Source organism: Clavelina lepadiformis, chromosome 1 (assembly GCF_947623445.1).
Source record: "Clavelina lepadiformis chromosome 1, kaClaLepa1.1, whole genome shotgun sequence".
Classification (NCBI taxonomy): Eukaryota; Metazoa; Chordata; class Ascidiacea; order Aplousobranchia; family Clavelinidae; genus Clavelina; species Clavelina lepadiformis.
Genome location: NC_135240.1, coordinates 12767344 through 12788576, shown reverse-complemented (window position 1 = coordinate 12788576; position 21233 = coordinate 12767344). Strand labels below are relative to the sequence as shown.

The 21233-nt window shown below is 35.8% G+C and overlaps 1 protein-coding gene across 3 annotated transcripts; it reads right to left on the bottom strand.

Moving 5' to 3' along the window:
* Positions 1-28: 28 nt before the first annotated feature.
* Positions 29-17896, bottom strand: LOC143444238 (uncharacterized). 3 transcript variants are annotated; one of them, XM_076943401.1, is made up of 14 exons: positions 17688-17896; positions 11507-11583; positions 11349-11434; positions 8846-8969; positions 8414-8521; positions 7588-7691; positions 6304-6424; positions 6047-6196; positions 5785-5950; positions 5402-5505; positions 5180-5321; positions 4017-4990; positions 2736-3005; positions 29-2526 (listed from the first exon to the last, which is right to left on the bottom strand). In XM_076943401.1, the coding sequence occupies exons 1-14, from the start codon at positions 17734-17736 to the stop codon at positions 1141-1143; spliced, it is 3861 nt and encodes a 1286-aa protein (XP_076799516.1). In that variant the 5' UTR covers positions 17737-17896; the 3' UTR covers positions 29-1140. The 3 variants fall into 3 exon arrangements, with proteins under 3 accessions (XP_076799516.1, XP_076799517.1, XP_076799518.1); XM_076943402.1 differs by lacking the exon at positions 17688-17896 and adding an exon at positions 11849-12733; XM_076943403.1 differs by lacking the exon at positions 2736-3005.
* Between the last annotated feature and the right edge of the window lie 3337 nt (positions 17897-21233).

The following is a 21233-nucleotide window of genomic DNA, read 5'->3' as shown; positions in this document are numbered from 1 at the left end:
ATGTTAATGAGTTCTCAAGAAACGTAGCCACTTTGAAATGAATAACTTTATTAAAATGAAACCAAATCTAGTAAGTTTATTAATGCAAGACGTTCGAAAAAATGCAAGAATCGGCAAAGTTTCAACAAATTGTGGAAACCTCAGATAAAAGACCGACAAGCAGGGTCGCGCATCACCAAGCAAACTCCACAGCAAATTATCACAAGCTCAGGGAGTAAACAACTTATGACATCGATTACAAAAGAAAGTAGTTGTGGGTGGGTATAGCATGAGATATGTTCACTAACTGCAGAGCAAAGAGGTTTGTGAGCACCAAGTCAGAACAATGAAAAACAGCAACAAATGAAATTCGCGTAGGGCTGGTTTCATTTATAACAGTAGTTGTAAACATCAGAGTAATATAATATGGTTAAACTTATAGTCTAATTGCTCACAACTTTGACGATATAGCACCTAACCCAGAACAAAATAAAAGGTGGGAACTCGTGGAAAAAATCAAAGAGCCGGCAAAATAAAATCTGGACAAGAATTTGCCGCGAGACAATGCAAGTTAAATTTAACTATCTGATGAAAGAATGCAATAAAGTGCGTTTTGTACTACGGGATGGATTGAATAAATTTGAATAAACTTGTTCGGGAAATGTTTGTAATATTGTTCTTATCCACAATTACTGAAACAAACACGTTTGTTCAATGATGGGGTGCCATTAAGAAGCAAAGGTTTATGAAAATAATAATTTAAGCACTTTCTTTCGTACTATAGTCTTAGTTTCCATTAAGGGAACTCAAAGCAGCTTGTGAAAGTGCGAAAGGTCTGGTATTAGCTATAAAACAATTACAGTTTACGACACAACGCAATATGACCGCGTTTATCTTTATCCTTACGACCATAAAACGAAACCGTTTTCAGGACAAGCGAAACGTGGTAATAAATTAATAGTAATTACTCTTTGAACAGAGCTTAACACATAAAACACTTAAAAGGATTCGAGTTTGGTTTTGTTCGCTCGAAGGTAGCCAGATAAAACAAGAAATATGTGCACAGATAAATTAAATAAAGTAATTGCCGCTCGATGGAAAAAGGTAAAACAACACTGCAACAATTAAAAGATTCAACAAGTGCCAACGCTATCTCAAGCGTCAAACGACAGAGTCATTGAGTGCGTTGTACGGGTGTTCAGTTTTTATAGTGACACTGGAACTGTTTTTACGACGCGCCCTCGACCAAAATGAGTTTGTTTCGACAGCAGGGACCGCATCCGAGTCAGGCATCACGTAATGATGTGAGCACGTCATTCCTGGATGCGGAGGAGCTTCGACACGGTGAAAAGTGTGGAGGTTGTCATAGCGAGGACCGGTGTGGTGGCTGTCTGAAGAATGTGAATAGCGCGTCCGAGATGATCCTATATGAAGTGTCGGAGGTTGGGGAGGAGAATTTTCCGGAGAAATCGACGTGATGTCAGCAAAACGATCCTCAGCAGAAGTCCGCGAAGTCTGCGGATGATACCCTGCGTGATACCCTAGCGAAGTAGAATTGGGCACCACGTGTTCATCATAGCGAATCACTTCCATCCCACGCCAGGGCTGTGTTGCGTAGGATGACTTAGATCTGCCGTCAATCGGCGCGACATCATGTCGGCTGTAATAATTCCCCTTCCTTTTCTGATCAAGCCGCTTTGAATCGGTTGGTTGTGTCGGTACAGCATTGGAATTTCCACCCCCATGCTTGCTGGTTTTATGCCTCACGTTAGCAGGATCGTGATTGTGTTGAACGGTTGGTTGGAAACGATGTGCGGCGTTAAACGAACTGTTATTATTCATATTACGACGGTCGTTTTCTCCGAAATCCGCAATAACCGGTTGTGCCTCCAATCTTTGCGTGTGCAGCAACTCATAGCTGGTAGGTGGCATGTCCAAGTTGCTTTCGCCCCACTTATTGCTGCTACGATTCGCATTCAGTAAATCTTGTCGCCTGGTAAATTCGCTGAGTAACATACCGTTATTAAAGCCCATCTTTCCAGCAACCGGATCATCCAGTCGGTACGCGAAAGCAGAATTGCTGTTTGAAGAAGTGGAGCGCGGATCTCGCGTTTGGCTTGCAAGCTCGAATCTATTCGCCGAAAGCGCCGAGTTTAGGGCGGTTGAACTCGGCCGTTTTGGTAACTGAGTCGCGAGTCCGGCTCCTTCGACCGCTTTGCGGAAAGTAGAGGTTTGCGACATGTTTTGATTACTGACACTCGAACGCTTGTCTTTCTCCTGGAGAATTTCCACTGACCTCGACAAAGAACGAGCAGTGTCATCAAGTGCGGAGAGCGCGGTAAGATCGTCGTCATCATCATCTAGCTCCAAGGACTTTGACCTGCTACTATAGTCTCGTTTCTGTAGTCCCACATTTAACAAGGCAGTCACTGAAACGGGGGAAATAGGTTGTACGGGAGAAGAAAAATGTTGGCTCTTTTCCGGAAAACGCGGACTCGGAGTGTGGCTTAAGCCGGCCGCAAGTTCACGAAGATTTTCTAGTGACTCCTATAGAGAAATACAAACTTCTTTATGTTGTTTATTTGTTAATAAAACTAAAGACATCAAGGGCACACCAAATTCATGCACTACAACTTACCTACAAATTGTACACTACCAAACATAAGCACGTGGATCAAGGCAAAATCAAAATAAATCAAAAATTAATTAATTAATTATATTATCATTCATATAAATCATAGGATATGAGCCAAAACCTCCATTTTCGCTTCAAATATGCTGTCCGTGTCTGCCTCGCTCGTTTTTGTTAAAAGTGGAGAACTCGTGACGCCATCCAAGCCATCCTCACTATCGGTTATATCCTGTTTAACGTTGTCATACAAACTGACAGGCCTTGCCTTGCATCCGTTTTGCGAATACGTCGGATATTGCACTTGGTCGAGGCCGCGACTGAGGGCCCTTGGGCCGGCGCGTGATCTTTTATTTTCCCGTTGTTCGAGGTTGTCATATGAAAACGGGTCGCTGGCCTGTCGACGGTTGGAAAATGTGAATGGGCTGCGAGTTTGATCATAGAAATGACGTAAGTCAATTATGCGGTGAGGGTTAGTGCTGTAGCATCTAAGCATCATTACAAACTTACGTCGTTAAGATTATTGTAGCATGCACTAGCTCTAGAATATCTACATGGCTAAATCAAGCTTAAAGTTATTTTTCGAATTCAAATATAGGAGTGGAAGGAGTGGTCGTGTGAGATGTGCGACAGCCACATGTTAACTACAAACTACCATATAAAGGATAGTTGTGTGAACGGTTTATTAATGGGATTAATGATAATGCTTATTAACTGTCAATAGGCATTAGACATACAGAACAAAATCTAACCAAGTGCTTTAATATATTTTTATAAGGTTCTCCATTTCCATGATTATTACTGGAGAACTAACGATTTTATAACGTTTTAGCATTAACCCACGTCAAAGGAACTACACATTTTTCGAGCAGAAAAGCTGACAAACTATGTCAACCAAAGGGCTCTTATTAGATGACATGAACTTTTGTTTGTTTACTGTGTAGTTATTACTTGACCATGAATGAGGTTCAATGGCTAATGGAGGTAAATGGCTAGTTATAAAAATTAAAGTTGTACTGGTAATTAATTATTTTCACAATGATGCTAAAACAAAAAATATTTCAGACATTAAATTTTTTGGCAATTGAGAATGCTGATTTGTAGATTTCATGCTAAGAAAACATACAAATGAATCACATAATCACAAAATTATCTTCATAAACTTGCAGCTCATGCTGTAACAATATGCATGCTTAACAAAAGGCCACAAATTAAAGACAGTGAATTGACACTAAAAATGTCTCAAGCTAAAATAACCCTGAGGGAAGCAAAACTTGAAAATAACAGCAGTTTTAATGGTTTTTTAGTTTAACACTGTTAGATAGTCCAACACTTCAACCACTTACAATGACACATTGCAAGCTCACACATCCATGAATGAAAATCAAAAAAGTTTTTGTTTTCTTACCTCAACTTTGTTTAACTTCAAATGACTCTTGCCCTTGTGTCCATCTGACCCCCGCCTTTTGCTTGCTGGCTGTTTATCAAAATCTTTGCTTCTTCTGGCACTCTTATGGTATGTGTTGCTATCGTCAATTAAGTCTGTTTCAGCTAGCAGTTGATGGTGTTTGACAGGGTGAAAAGTCTGATGACTACTTGATGGCAATGAAGCTACATTCGGCATCTTGTTAACGTTATTATAGGAAAAATGATCCATCGATGAAGGCGTCTTTGTTGGACTTGGCGTCTTCCAAACAAATTTGACCTTTGTATTTTCATTGTCAGCACTCGTAGTTTCAACTGGAGACCCCGTAAATGGCTGACTAGACTCAACTGATGACGTATACTCAGTTGATGTTGCATTTGTCATTGGTTCTAACCAAGCAGGTCGCCTGCTGGCAGATTTCCGCGGAGAGGGCGGCTTTTCAGATTTAACAGAAGACTTTTTTGATGATGTATCTACATGAGCAGCTATTGGCAGAACATGAGAGCTACTTAATTCAGAAAATTTAATATTAGTTTCGTGTCTGATATTTTCTTTCGGTTGATTTTTTACAGTGTTATTTGTATGTGAATCATGCACAGTGTTTTCCTCATCATTGACACTATTTTTCATCGACCCTTTATGTGATGCTTCATCAGCTTTGTTTTTCTCCTTAGACTTTTTTTCTTTTTTACTGCTCTTTTTTGACTTTCTGTTTCTATGTTCATTAGCAGAAGAACTAGCAGTGTCAGTTCTATCGGTTTCACGTTGACTTTGCTTTTTCGAGAGCTTTCTTTCCTTGTTGGAATTACTTGCCGCATTGTCATCAGTAGAATTAGGACTCTTTGGCACATCAGTTGAACTTGAGATATATTCAGAGGAGCGAGGAACTGCTCCATTTAAATCCATTGCAACCTTTCCCCTTTTTTGCATTTTCTCAGATTTCTTGGAAAGAGAATCTGCAAAAATTGCTTTCCATTAAAAACACAAATTCATTACTTATTCTTATCCTAATCTTAGCTATGCTTGCCGGCATTAGGTAAAATACTTTTGAAAAATGAGACAAAGGTAGTAATACCTAAACCTGTTGTATGTTTGTTTAAAAACTAATTAAGGTCAAAAATGTAAAAATACTAGACTTTCTTTACTTTTAAGGGCTGGTGATCGAATTCCAGTTTCTTGCTCAAAAGTTGGCTTTATTTCAACACCAAATGGCAGTTTAGGTTCCTCTTCTTGGCCTCCTGGTGGAGGGAGATCCATTCGACCACGTTTTAATTCAGTCATACTTAACTGTAGAAAGAAAAATTAACTGAGATTCTTGAATGTTTTCAATTTATTTTAAGATGGTATGTTATTTATCTTATACCAACCTTCAACTGCTCTACAACATTATCGTCATCAAAACCAAAGCTGACAGCAAGGCGTTCTTGTAGAAAAGAAACTATTTCATCCATGTCCATTTTCTTTATCATCGCTGACAAATACAAAAAAGTAATAAATGCTACGATGCTTTTAAAAAACTGCTACAAGCAATCATTATTCTTCCATATTACAATTACAATCAAGTTAACATTTGACAACAGTGACATAGATGAAGTTAGTGTAAGGTTAACAGCTACATGACAGCATGAGCTGCAAAAAGATATCCATAGCAAGTAGTATTTACATGAATGTACACTACACTACCAATGACTACCAAATAAATAATTACCGTGCAGGTTACATCTCCATTTATTAGTATGTGCATAATCACCTTTATGTATTTTCAAGGTAGTATAAGACATGACAGTTAAGAGCTTTTCCCCTTCCAACATGTAGATATCCCATAAACGCAAAGTCAGTGGAAATGGTGCTCGGTCTAAGAAGCATTGGAAGAACCATTTCATGGTGTATAAGCTTGCAAAGATTTCATTGCGATCCTTCATTGTAAACAATTAACGTTAAATATGATGCAGTCATGTGTTTTCTTATAGCGAATGCTTTCGCATTGTAAAAACACAAGAAAATTAACTCACCAGATGCTTTTTAAGCCTTGGCATATATTTTTTCAAGATTTTATCGTGGTGTTCTTGAAATCGCATCAACTTTGGAAAACCTGGAATAAAAAATCCATGCATACGATGCTTTTCTCCATAAAGAAGGGAATGCAGTCCCCAGAAAGCTTCCTTTAAATCAGTTAAAGATTAAGTTAAATGATGAAAGGTTTACTGAAAATAACTATAAAATCAACAAAATAATGTTTCTATAACACAGTTTAACATCCTAGACTCACTTCTTCACTCATAAACATAAGAAGCAGGGCAGCTATCTGTGACATGCCCTGGCAATAACCAACTTCTGTATTGTACATTGAATAGGCAGCCAGTACATAAAAAAGTTGTTGTTGTTTGATGCTAAAAGAGAGAAAACATATGTAAACATGAAATCAACATTAATATATAATAATTAATTAATATGAAAAGTATAGCTATTTTAACTCTTTTACCAGCATGATGAGGCACAAGTAATATCATAAAGAGAGATAAAATGTGTGAAGTGAAATGAGAGTTAGCCCCCTTGCTAATTAATATTAATAATTTAACATGCAAAAGCCTTATCCGAAGTGTATGTGGCCAGGATGACAAAAGACCTTACAACCCAGAGTTGGTTAACCTGTACATGGGAATATACAGTGATACATCAAAACTCAAATGCCCTTAACTTAAACAACGTCAAGTCAACACATATTTTAGATAAAATTTTACTTCAAAAGCGAAATTTTGCAGGAAACTTGAATGTAATCAATGAGTAAATATTTATATACAACACTCCTAACTGGTATTCTTTCATTAAACATCATTTTCTTCTTTTGAATTTCTTTTATTTCTAACAATGCGCGTTGTGTATTGCTATTACCTTATATTTATATTTCACTTATATTTGTATTTACTCAAGTTCTGCTCGCTGAAAATACTGATTTTAAAAATTGACAAGGCTGTTATTCTGAGATTAATTTAAACAGCAAATTTTTCTTATGGGAAACACTGCAGTACTTGTGATAACAAACCGTTTAACTCAAACTACATTCAGAAACGAGTTTGAGTTGTGAGGAATGACAGTATTTATAAATTTTATTTAACTAAATACCATACATTACATATACAGAAGTTACAGAACTATTACTGCATTATTTCAAACTTACTAATGACCTAAATTGCTGATCAATTGAAGTTGTAATACAGCATAAAACTGGACTTTTACAGTACCAGCATAGTAATTTTAAGCATAATTTCTAACTACGAGTTTGAGGTTTAATTTTTTCAACAGCTAAACACACAAATCTATTGATCAGGTGTTCATTATTATCATAGTTATGTTCAAATACTGCAGGATACCTGAATAGTGTGAATAAGCTGAGTCAGATCAACTGATTCATAGAGCTGTTGACCTGCGCAGGCCACTGTACTTTATGCGCAAACACTTCTTACAGAAAAACTAATGCACCAGGTACTGGCTGAATCAATCATATTGAATAAATAATACTTAGCCCACATACAACACAAACTTTTTTTCTTACCTGTATCTTTTCCTAAACATGATGTGATTACGATAAGTTCTATTGACATCCATGTCTATTTGTTTGATATCAGGGGACTGGGCCTGAGATCTTTGCTTCATTTCCTAGCATTGAATAGAAAACAGTGTTGAAAACATGAACAATCATGAAAAAGAGTATTGAGTAGGTAAAACCATAAAATTGTGTTCAGCACCATACAGTACTGGAGCAAAAGTTTCAAGCTCATTTGTGGATTAAGCTTTTTAGAAAGTTAACAATTGTTTTATTTTGTGGACAAGTTTCATGGTTGCATGATGAATCAGTTAAAATTCAAAATAAACCATCTAAAAGTAAGTGTTTTGCTGTTTTCAAAACAACTTATGTGCATTTCAATGCAATCGAAAAGTTTGCTTTTAAAAAGACATCATTAGGCCTGTAGTATTGGCCCAAAGAGGTCTATTAGTAAGTCATGTTTTAGATAACATAATTTATTTTTTCCTTGGTGTTCACATTTTGCAAAACAATACCATGAAACGTTTGCTGTAGTTACCCTCTAAGAATTAAAACCAGTTGGATACAAATCAATGATAATTTTAATTTGATAATAATTGTCTTACAGGAACAAAAAATCAAAACCTGATATAAAAATTTACAGTGGTAACCCCAAGATGCTTCCCAACGCAATTATTTATATTTAATAAAAACAACTGCTTGTGCAACGTTGACCGAGTAAGGAAAGCAAATGCTAAAGTATTGCCACAAAGATTTCCTGTTGCTATATAAAGACAGAGTTAAATGACCAGGCTCGAGGCTTTCACCAAAAACGGCAGAATAAGGAGCTGTGTACCTCATACATATTTGGTTTGTTTTCTTTCAAACCAGCAACGTTGAGCAATAGTTTCCATGCATCTCCCCTTAAACCAAGTGGGATTCCTTTGTAAACCCGGGTTCGTAGCTGCAAGTAAATTGAGTGAACAATGGTTACTTTAAATTAGACTGTTCAACTATACATTACAAGATAAAACAAATTAAATTCCAAATTAGATATTCTTAAGTACGCTTACCAAAGAAGATGATTTCATTCAACACCAATACATGACAGACATAGTTATATTGAAATATTACCAAGCCACAGGCAATTGTTACGTACCAGAGCGTTCACGAGGAAAATGAAGTATACAGTATATCAATAAAACATACACAGCAGAATGTGCTCGGCACGATGTGAACCTTCTGGTGAAGCCAGGTAAAGTCTTTGTTTTAGGAAAAATTTCATCACCTTTTCAGTGCCAACATAGTTAATCCACTTTTGAAGCATTTTTAGCCATTTCAGTTGTCGCTTCACTTCCGTGTGCTTTCTTCTCTCTTCCTCAAAACTTGGTATTTCAGAAAGTTCTTCCTCACTAAAAAAATATGCAGCGATATATATAAGAAATAACTCTTTAAACTTTCTCATGCAAATAGCAAATCATGATATATAGTCAAGTGGGGCAAAAAAATGCAAAATTGACAAACTTTTGATTTTCTCGCTAAAAAATGGGCCAAAAAGTCAAGTTTTACCCTCTATTGATCAATATTAATATTCCATTGATGTATCCAAAAAATTGGAGCATTATGTTTATTCTTTTTATTTTTATCGAATATTTTGTGTTGCTTTTTTTTCCCCAGTGTTTGGGGCAATAAAAACCATGCTCGGGGTAAAAAAAAACAATCAATTTCAACAGCAAATTTTGTTTATTAAAAGCAACACAAAGCAGAAGAAATAGCAATATATACAGATGAGGATGAAACTGTAACATCTTGTTCAAACAAACAAAAAAGTTTATGCATTATGAAGTCCATATTTGCTTAGGAACACAAATTTTTCTTTCACTTCCTCTTCTTCGGCAAAACCAAAATATGATTTTGCACGTCCGACAGAAGTTAACACTGCGGTTGAAGGACCCCAAAAACAATTTTCAACGGTGACTATATCTATGTCTTCCTTTGTTTGCCAGTCCCAATACACTGCATCTTCTGAAGTTGATTTCTTGTCCCAAAACTTAAATTCAACTTGCTCAATCTTTCCATCAACCTCGTCTCTGAAGACCTTCAGAAGTTTTCCCCAATAATATGTTTTTGGCTTCTCCCAAAACACTGCAAAGTACTTTCCAATTTGCTTTTTGTTCATTTTAAATGTTCTCTTTTCTTTCTTCAGTTACATCGCTTCTCTCTTCCTCTACATCTTCCATTCTAACAACTGTGTCTTCTCTTGTTTTGTCATTCATTTCTTCAGATTCATCGTCAGACTCTTCTACCATCTCATCCTCTGTATCTACTCTCCTCATGTCTTCATCCATTTGTCTTTGAATTTCCCGCTCCATCCTTCTTTCTATTTCTTCCTCCTCCTCCAAGTCCAGTGAATTTATTTCTTCATCTTCGTCTGCGTTCCTTTTCCTTCTCCCAGCTTTTCTCTTTTTTGCAATTGTTCCATTTGCTTCAAAGTTTTCAACTTGCTCGTTAAATTCTTCATTTGTTAAAATTCTTCCATTCATCTTCACTCTTTTTTCTTTTTTTCTTCTTGTCATTTGTTTGTCGTCCCCTTGATTTTAACACACTTTCTATCGAAACCGATTCATCTTTTGACACAAGCCGTATTTCATACTTCATCCCTTCGGGAGCGTGAAGTTGCAACTCATTGATGATGTCCTTTGTTGTTCTGATCCGTGATTGTACTGTGGTGCTCGTCGACGGTGTGGAAACAGCTTAAAAGTTGCGGATTGATGAGGTGGATGGCATTTCTTCCACATTACTTGACCATTCAGTTTCCTGTGGACTGGTCTTTTCCAAAATTGGATTGCCTTCTTCATCTTTTGGAGAAACACAATGCTACCAGGACTGGTTAAACTACTACTGAACAGAGACTTCTGAAACTGGTAAATGCTTACAAGAAGGTTAAGCTTTTGAATAGCTATTTGGCAGGAGTTCAACAAAGTGGAATGGTACATAAATCAATTAACTACAAAGAACAACACAAAATGATTGGAGAGTGAAACTTCACGCTTAACTTAATTTCAAATGAATCATCAGTACATTAGGATTAATGTATTTACTAGAGATCAGGAAACTGAGACAATGCAAGTAAAGCATTAAAGTGCTAGTTTAATTCCTTATAGCAACCAAAATCATTCTAAAATGAAAGTTATTAAAGATGGGGTAAAAAAAAACAAGCACTGGGAAAATAAAAACAACTGCCTTTTTTTGCCCCAACACATTGTGTAGTTTTGGGGTAAAAAAAGACAACATAGAATAGAATGAAAGGTTAACAGCAATCAAAATTGAAGTACTGGAGTACAATCATACTAAAATATCATGTAGATACACATAAAAAGATTGTGATTTTTAACCATCGTTTTCGATCCACAAAAAGTTTAGTAAAGAGCAAAAAAAGTTTTTTTGGACCGTTTTTGGGTCAATTTAGTGATTTGCATAGTTCCTGAAGAGTACTTACCTCTAGACCTGTATTGTATGTTAAAAAGCTATGCAAGTAAATGATGTTTCTAACCATGCAAAGCTTTTTCAAAAAAATCATTCTTAGGGGGAGTTGGGGGGGCTGTCCTTTTTTACCCCAAGTACCCCTATGTTTTTTTTTGCCCCAACTGACTATAATGACATTATTTCTAAATGAAATAATACTCCTCAAGACAACACACGACTTGCTAGTTATCAGTACACAAAACAACAGTTTTTCACCAGTTTTGAACCATATGTATAACATTAACTACTTAATACAACATACTCACTGTAGAAACCCATATCGATCGGTAACTCTGTATACTTTAGCTCTTGCATCCAGCCACTGGTCTTCCTCCTCATCACTATCTTCACCCTAGAAGATAACAATGAAATATATCTGTGAAAATATGAACAGTCCAGTTCATTTTGTTTTAATTGTACTGACCTTTTCATATTTTCCCACAATGTCTTTTCTTTCTCTGGCTGCTCTTTGCAAAGCTTCAGTTTTGTAATCATCACCACCTACGCAAAAAAAATACAATACAATGAATGTGTATATATAAAGACAGGGCTAAAACAGATCCTAAAAAGAAATACTGCATAAAGTTGTAATTACTGTATAAAATATCATTTGTTTCATTCGTATATGCTTCAGAAAACCAGGCAATAAAAATGAGTGTATAAAACGGTAACAAGGGTTAAGGTACATGCTTATTGTGACGTTGCATTGGTTCAGTTTTAAGATCCAGTGATAAAGGTAAGCATCTTGCTGTAGCAAATAGCTCACCTTTTTGTGGCATTATAGCGACAGAGTATTGTGAATTAAATTATATCATGGCTGCTAGAAGAAACAATAAAGCGATCAAGCTCGCCCTCAATAAGACTGGAAGCGGAAAGGTTTAAAATGATGTCTCCGTCTCACCCTACATAACTATAGTATTTGAGCTTCCAATTGTCAAGTTTAATTCAACGCATATCTGTGGAGGACACTGAATTTTTATGAGCTTGAAGTTGCGTCACTATCCACCTAAAATTATATTGCCAACCAATACTCTAGTAAATAGAAAATGAAAACACGATATATCATAATTAAAATATACTTCAGTCAATATTATGCAATTTAAACGATCTGTTGTTGGCACTAAACGTGCTACGTACAGACTAAAATAAAACTGAAATTGGAAAATAGATAGAAAACCGACATAGCGGGGAAAGTGATGTCACACAAGCCGCACTAACAGCAAGCAAAAGAATAAACGACAAAACTTGCCAATCTAGTAAATAACCGATGGCAGTGAAACATTGTAACACTATGAACAACAGGTCCGCAAGTAATTTCCCAGGTGTTATTGTAACGTGTAGAAACTGATCTAAGTAATTCCAACTCGGTCCCACGTTATTGGAAAAGGTACGGGATTTACACGAACTTAAAACATTTAAGGCACACTCTGAAATGCTAACGTTATGAAACGCCACGCGTTACATTATGGACGAGGGCAAAACCGTCGTATCGAAGTCATTATAGAACTAACACAAGTAAACTTTCCGATTAAACGAATTTGCTAAAATTCACGATTTACTACTCGACGGTTGCCTATTATACAATCTTTCTGCCAACAACTTTTCAATTGCGGTTTACAAAACGAAATCGTATTTTCATTTGTTTGTCGAGTAGAGTGAGAGAAGCAATTGCTTACATCGCGTGTTTTGGTGACCGGATGTAGCCCAATCTTGTTGCATCACTCGCCTATGCTTGCCAACTCGCATTTAACTAGTAAATGGCAACAGAAGCCCAAGTCCTAGGCGACATCGGCATGATTGTTGTAACGCTAAGCCCTAACAGTCCTCTTAATAGCTTGTCCCGTGATATGTCGTAGCTCTGAAGACGAGACAGCCTAACTGTGATTACCAGAAACGTGAGGGAATACGTCCAACGATATATTCTAGAAAATAGGTTCGCGCGCATATTTTACGAAAAAAATGCAAAAAATAGCAATAATAACATGGACTAACCCGCATGGTATTTCTACCCTAAAAATAACATGGGACGGAATATAGAACCACACTTTACTTTTAATCTTTTAGAACTGATTTAAGCCTACTTGACGATCAAGCATTACAGAGGCATATTCTGCCGAGCTTTTAATTTATACAAATTAAAGTGACAACGGTTTTTCTGGTAGCCGAACTAGATCTATTGCTCATCGTTGCCTTGAGCGTGTATACTGTATAGTGTTTAATTTAAAACAATGCTCGCATGCAAGTAATCTCTACATTATGTAAATTACCTTGCTTTCTTCGAAACTAACCACTCGGCATAGAATGTGAGCAATTACGCAGGTAAGAAATTTTACACAAATGACAAATGGTAAACAGCAGAAAAATAATTTCTTTCGTTATTTGAGCTACGCGTAAAAATTGGTAACTACAATTCCCTTAAGTTGTTCAAATTAATGTTTCAGCTTTCACGTCCATATCTCATTTGCCGCGGGTTGTGCAACCTACTTCGTTCGTTTGCGTAACCTAGTTCGTTACATATTTTTCGTCATATCCTGACCGATTTACATGGCCTTTTTATCGAAAATATGGACATGAAAAATAAAGGCTCAACAACTACCAGAAACACGCTTGTTTTAAGAACAATTTAAGAAAACGTTCACGATTTCGAATCTTACTATCACAATATAACTAACAGTACTAGTACTACTACGTTGTCGTTGTTGTATCAAAACACGTCTTTGACAAATACCGCTGTTAAAAAGCCGTGTTTCTGCCGAAAGCAATATGTAGGATACCAGCTCATTCCTCCAGACAGTTCGCATTCAAACGCTTAATAATCTGGGAACATGAAAAAATGCGACGCTGTTTATTACACATATATCACAAGCAAAGGCGCCGAAGTTTACAAAATGTAGGGCGGAAAAGTTAATGGGTTCAGATGTTTGGGAATTCCCCAAACATCTACGGACCGCTGGGAGCATGTTCTTTGTTCTTCCATACGTCCTACTTTTAGTTCTTATACGCATTATTCACTCATTATCTATTATTTATTTATTGTTCGTTTTTTATTTTATTCGCATCAAAAAAACGAAACAGATCTAACAAAATTAGCAGCAACGATTACTGAATATACTTCTATTTGACACATAATCAAGAACGTTAAAATTTTCAACCCTGCAGTAAAGTATCTCGTCTGTGATTTTCCGCACCCTCTTCTAGTTTTGCACTCGCTATTCTCTTTAAACTCTTCGCATGCGTCGTCCCAAGGTTATTTTTGGTCATTATGTTTGTCTGTACAGACGTAACACCAGAGATGGGAAAACACTTCCAACAAAAGCATATACAGTCGAATTCGGTGACTGTAATTGCGTAGTCAATTTGCCAAGCCTTTTTATGCGATTAAACGAATTATGCGTTTATGCAAAAGTGCAAATTCCACTTATTTTCTTACTTGACGGGCGAAGTTGGTCACGTGTAAAGACGTCAACACGCAAAACACTAACGTTTATTGTGTATTGCCATCATCCATTCATTCAAGCACGCAAAAGATGAAAACATGCTTTCTTGTATTTGTGTTTTTAAATGAACGAATGTGGCCATGCCTGCCCCTTCAAACTGTAGTCATTGGCGAATTGTATGAAGTACATGTAGAACTTCTTTATTTTTTGGTGTTGTCACAGCGATTGCGTCAGCAGAGCTTTCTTTATTGTTGTCGTCTTTTTTAACTTATTTGTTTCGTAATTCTTCTTCACATATTACGGCATCATCTTATCATATTACGGCATCATCAATTAAGCGGATTATGCAATAAACCATTATGCGATAAACCGAAGTATTATCTTTACAAATGATATACTACGGTTTGGGACTTGCGCCCTTTATGCGATAAAACGAATTATGCGATTATCCAGAATGCAATTAACCGGATTTGACTGCATAACCTTTTGAACGTAAAATCGCTATTATTTGTTAGAAAAATCCAGGGCGGAAAAATCCGCCCTGTCCGCCCAAGTTCGGCGCCCGTGGTCACAAGTATAACACAATGATTAAATTACAATTATTTTATTACACAGTCGTGTTCCGTATTCCGAACACCTAGCATAAAAGCCCAAAAAAATCTGAATAGGCAACATTTTAAAGCTGTTGGAGCTGGAGAATCGGGTGACTATAAGTATAAAATATATATAATAACCAGATCGTCTCCAGTCAGATACAAACCTTAACAAAAACTGTCTTCTACAAAACTATGGCGGATGGCTATCACCCTTCCTATAACACAACAAAACGGGAGACCAATCTAAGTTTAAAACAATTTAGTTTTTCTAGATCCTTGGAAGATTCTTTACACTAACTTGGCTTATTTGTTCAGCACGTCTGTACGAACCTGACATAAACCGTCACTGTTCAATTATTGAAATAGGTATCTTTCTAAAGGTTAACCATCTATCCGACGCAATAAAGTAGTGCAAACGCACAGAAGTTAAGGCTGCCAGCGATGGCTACAATCCAACAATAGAGACTGATAAAACAAATGGAAGTTCGTTTGGTCTAGCGATGACAATGGTCATGCGTTGACATACATGCTTTATTCCCACAATGGATTATATTTATCAGCACATCCGCAAGAATTTCAAACTATTCTAAACGATACGTGTTGTTGGTACGGCATGTAGTTTGCCCACTTGAAAGAAATGTTTGACACGATCAATCATCAGACATACACAATTTCACCTGTTGTAGCAAGGAGTAGTGAACTATTAGATAATTTAACTTTCCAGTAGACCATGACAATAGGCAGAAAAGAGTGTTTTAATTTAGCCGATATTTACTTTCAGTGTGAGTCAACGTCAGCTAACTACAAACGGCGTTGTCACTCAGGAAATGAATTAACTGATCATTGGACCTTTTCCATAACACTTCATTCTATTGTGATGATAATGTGTTTCATACTGTGTATTTCCAGCTGTACCATTCTCAATTTCAAGTTCCAATTTTGACCTTGAAACACTAAAGCCTCTGTATTTTAATTGGGTTAGGGATATGCCACACAAATTTATTACTTCATTTAGCACTTTCTCCTAGTTTATGATATCCGGTCATTAAATGGAAATAAGGAATACACACAAGCTATGCTTCTTGAATTTAAAACTGGTTGCTTGGTTATAATAAACCAATATCGACACAAGAAAAATGTTTCCACAAAGCGTGATAAATTGTAGACAAATATATTCCGATGCCCTGTTCTTGTTAATTTTTGAATCATGAAAATGGCCTATAAAAAATATTACCCCAGTCTTCAACAGTTTCCATTTTTGCATAGAAATGCTAAGTAAAATGCTGTGCTAAGGCAATAAAGCAGTGCTTGTAACACGTGTTATGAATACTGTATGCAACAATAGTCAGCTACTACAGGTACCAATTCTGATAATTTTATAATTTTAAACTCAATAGCTGTACAAAATACTGAACAAAATCAGGAAAGTCTCATCTTAGTTTAAAAGCTAATGGATATGCTTTACAACAAACATTTAGCAGTCACTAAACAAAACAAATACAATTAATTAGTCTCAGTCAGTTCTTATCTAATAAATATACACTACAAAGTAGCAGCAAGCATTTTAAAAATCCAAACAATCATTCAAACAAATAAACTGAAATGATTGAGGTCAAGGAAAACGTTGCAAGGCCAACTTATTTTTTGATTATGAAAACATTTATCACCAAAGAAAACAAAGTAACTTTCTCCAGAAAGCGAATTCAAACTGTTTTTATTAACATAATTACCTAAGTCAGTGCAACATATCAAAATAAATCATACATCTACTACATAAACAAGATTAAAAACCCTCTATAATTAGAAGGATGAATAAAATAGCCAAAATATTTTTGAACTGATCCGTAGCAATTTGGATGATGTTGCTAGTGCTACGAGGTATTGTTTCAAATCAAAAACATTGTCAATGCAACGTCTGCTACAGATTTGTTCAAAAGTATAGCAGCAGTTTTATTCATCCTTTACAACATTATGCACCGATGCCTATATTCAACTAGACTCCATATGTAGCAGTCTCGGGCATTACTAGTGAGAGTATCAAAGAAGAGGTGCGGTAACCATCATTTTGCTAACATATGCTTTAACATCGATAAATCAATACCAACCACTTGAAAACTTTCTACTTGACGAGAGCTGATTGCCAAACAAGTAAACTTGATTTTTAACACTGATGACAAGTGTGGGGTAATGTACTGTCAAGTTCACAGTTTGTAAAAGAGTCACTAGTATGTTAAGTAACAATGTCAGGAAAATGTAACATAAACAAGATTATATTATAATTTAATGAGTGCAAAGGGCTGTGAAGATTAATGAGGCAGACAAAAGAAAAACTATTGTATATAGAAATATTTAGTTTCTGGTAAAACAAATTACCGTAAATTACTTACTGGAAATTACTCACTACCGAAGTGGTGAAAAAGAAACCAGTGAGTCAGCGAATAAACACTACAAACATATTTGGAAAGCTATACAGCAGGTATATAGTTGATACTAGCAAATAAAACTAAATTATTACTTCCTTTGTAAATTATACATTTTTATATTTTAAATTCAAATATAATGAAATTCTTACTCATTTCTGTGAGAGCTGGTAAATATGAATCCATTTCATATTTCTCCATTGTTGTTGAGTTTTTATAGTTGTATCCCAGCAAGTGTTCTTCTTTAAGCTTTTTAGTCCATGGATCCAGTTTAAGTTTGACACAAAGTTTATCAATTTATTAGTTATCCTAACATGTCATAGTCCTAGTTCTGATTCTGTTCCTTTAAGTAAAGTATCATAAATCATTGTTTATGACATACCCGTCCTGTAACTATAACATGCATATTCTTAAACAACAATATAAAGCTGCTATGCAATTTTGAATGAACTGGTCTGGCTTGTACAATCTTGGACATTAATCACATATGCCAGTGTTTCTCAACCTTATGTCGTAACCAAAATTGTAAGTGTAAAAACCTTGGCAACATACCTAATGACACCACTTATTAAATAGAAACTGTTAATCCGAAAAATTTGGTTCATCAATATTAGTATTTAAAATGTGGTATAATCACCGTCATCATCCATAATGTAGCTGCTTTATGTATGATGCGGTGTACTTTTGATGTCAACAACATTGTGATTGATATGTTGGTTGCTGTTGTTGAAGTACAGTACTGATATATGCTCCGAATATGTATTGTTATTCATTTTTCTTCAATAATCTATGTTAAAAACTTGTTGATCTGCTAAGTTTTTTTACTCTTCACTTTTGGACTAAGGACTGCACTGAACCAAGCATAGAACTACAACACTTTCACTGTAATTAGATGACATGGGGCTAAGCAATAAGCATGCATAGTAACTTCTGCACGTATATGATAAACAGTGCTCAAGTGATTAACCTCAATGCGACAAACCTAAAGAAATTTATAGGCAAATTATTTAAACAATCTGTTTGACGCTGTTGAAAATCATGGACCAATGACCATTGATGTGATTGAAGATTTTTAGGGTTAGACAAACATTCAAGTTTGGTTCTTCATATCTAGCATTTGTAATCTATTATATCTATATCTAATTTGGGCCTGTTGGCCTTTTATTAGTACTGTATTAACAATATTAATAAAAGTCATTACGACTGCTTCCATAACAACCTTTACAAAAAGATTAAGATAAAATGTTATCATTTAATCATGATTTATGACGGTTAGAATTGCTTTGCCTGCTTGAGTTTTCGAACGTGTTCAATGATCATTTTAATGCAACAATGCCTTGGCGAGATGCAAATAAATTTCATCTCACACAACACTACTAAGCGTTGCACTATCATACTGCTAAAAATTTCATAAAAAAGACAAACACATTGCAATGCATAATGATAATGGTAAACCACACACTTGTGACTCATATGTGTAGAAATATATCAGACCTGGGCGATGTCACTGCGAAGCATAACAATTTGCATTTGGGTCAAATTTATACACCATTAAAAGCGAAGAAAATATATGCGATCCTAAAAGTCATATTTTGCCTCACGGTTATTCCGGTTAATTATCATACTGTGTATACCAGTGCAAATTAAGTTACTTACAATTTCGGCTTACTGCCTACAACTAATTGACAGGTAGTGGATATATGCGCAAACGTTTGTTTATCTTTGTCGACTGCAAACTTTCCTCGATGTTGTGTGCGCTAATATCAACCACCTGCAATCTAAAGCTCTTGTTTCTTTGGTTTCATGAGGTAATAAGAAAGAAAAAGAATTGGTAAAATTAAACATGTCTTGAGCATTTGTTTTACCACAATTGTTTCGGATGCATTTACTGCTACACAGAACGGTTTAGTATTCCTAACAAACATATTTAACACATAAAGTTTGGATGACGTTTAAGTACAGGAGGACAGTTGTCTCGCATAATGTATGTATATGACGTAAAAAATATGTCGCAAATTGAAAAATGTGAGGTGGTTAGCCTAATACGCCTGGTAAACGTACAATACGCACCGAAACGCCAACACCGTTAAAAGACCTCATAATCCATAAAATAGGCAACAAATTGAAAACTAAATGAAAATGTGTTCATCATGAAGTTCCCTGAAATATTCGGCTAATCAACATTTGCCAGGTGTAAAAACTGCCCATTTCGTGCAATCAAGAAGGGTAATTAATCGCTAGCCCTAAAATATCGAGGTGAGCATGGCCAGAGTGGGTGATCGCCTGCTTCAAACAACAAAACCTGAAAAAGATGACAATTACAAGCTTTCACTTTACAAAACATGAGCAGCAGAAAGCAAGTGAACAATCATGTTTAAACTCAGCTCGGAATTTTTTTCATGTATTGATGACAGTAGATTGCCATCCATCTCGCCATTGGTTTATTTCTTTTTTTGTCCAAATTTATTTTTAATTTAGGCCTAGTCATGAGAGGTGACAGTTTGGGTTAGAAGGGATTAGTTTTAAATTAATTCAGACTTTGGAAAAAAATAGTGCTTTTTAGTTGAAAAATAGCATTTATTTTAATTCACGGGCTAACTTAGTAATTTAATCAAGATAAGTTAGTTTGGGTCAGAGTGGATTAGTTTTGGGTGAATTTACACTTTGAAAAAATTAGTATGGGCACCGGGAAAATATGTGTCTACTTCACTGGCCACCATTTACCAAAGTAGGAAAATACCAACTGCGTAACTGGTTAGCCATTTAGCGAAGTATTTTTTTTTCAAATTCAGTAATCGACTGTCGGTGAAATAGATGCTGCCAAATATAATAGACCCTTACCGAGTTAGCGCAGCCCTTTTTTTGGGAGGCAAGATTTTTTCGATCACCTATACTTAACAATGGAAATTGTTGACCCACTTTGATTCTTTTTTAAATTGCAAATGTTCTGGGCATTGTATTGTAAAAATTTCACTCAGGTGTGTCGCATATGAATTTCCTTACGCAATACAAAAAAAATTTGAAAATATTTTGCCAGTTCTTATTTTACAGTGCTTTGTATCCTACGCACTGGGATTGTCCGATATGATGTCTAGGTACGTTGTCAGTGAAGAATGCGACGTAAAATGCATAAGAGTTTGCGTGTAATCTGCGGCGTATTACACCGGCTAATTGTGTTTGGCATGTCAAGCAAAGCTTAAAATAATCAACTAGAAGTAAATACAAACCAAATTATTAAATGTAAACGCGCCGCAGATATTACATGAACTCTTAAGGATTTTATGTTGCTTGCTACGCTGATCACAAAACGTGACTTCGTATCAGACTAGTCCAGTGCGTACGATTCAAACCACTGTAAAATAATAACTAGGCAACATATTTTCAAAATTATTTTTTATTGCTTCAAGGAATTCATATGCCACTCGCCTGAATGAAATCTTTACAATGCAATGGCTTGCAATTTAAAAAAGATTTAATGTAGTTCAACATGTTCCATTGTTTAATATAGGCGATTATAAAATCTTGCCATCCAGACAGTAACTCAGAAAGGGTCTATTGAGCGTCTATTTGCCTATGCTTGCACAACATTCCTTGAAAAATTGTTTGGTTAGCTGTTTCATTGCAAAAGCAGCTAACCTATAGCAATTTTAGTATTAACAACCTCGTCAAGACGGAAATCACTATAGGACTACTCTAGG

What these genes read in the sequence shown, in the direction of transcription:
- LOC143444238 (XM_076943401.1), bottom strand. Translation starts at nt 17,736, where the DNA reads ATGGAGAAATATGAAATGGATTCATATTTACCAGCTCTCACAGAAATG. An exon ending in TTGTGGGAAAATATGAAAAG is followed by an intron (nt 11,435 to 11,506) that starts GTCAGTACAATT and finishes GTTATCTTCTAG; the next exon opens with GGTGAAGATAGTGATGAGGA. An exon ending in GATCGATATGGGTTTCTACA is followed by an intron (nt 8,970 to 11,348) that starts GTGAGTATGTTG and finishes ATATTTTTTTAG; the next exon opens with TGAGGAAGAACTTTCTGAAA.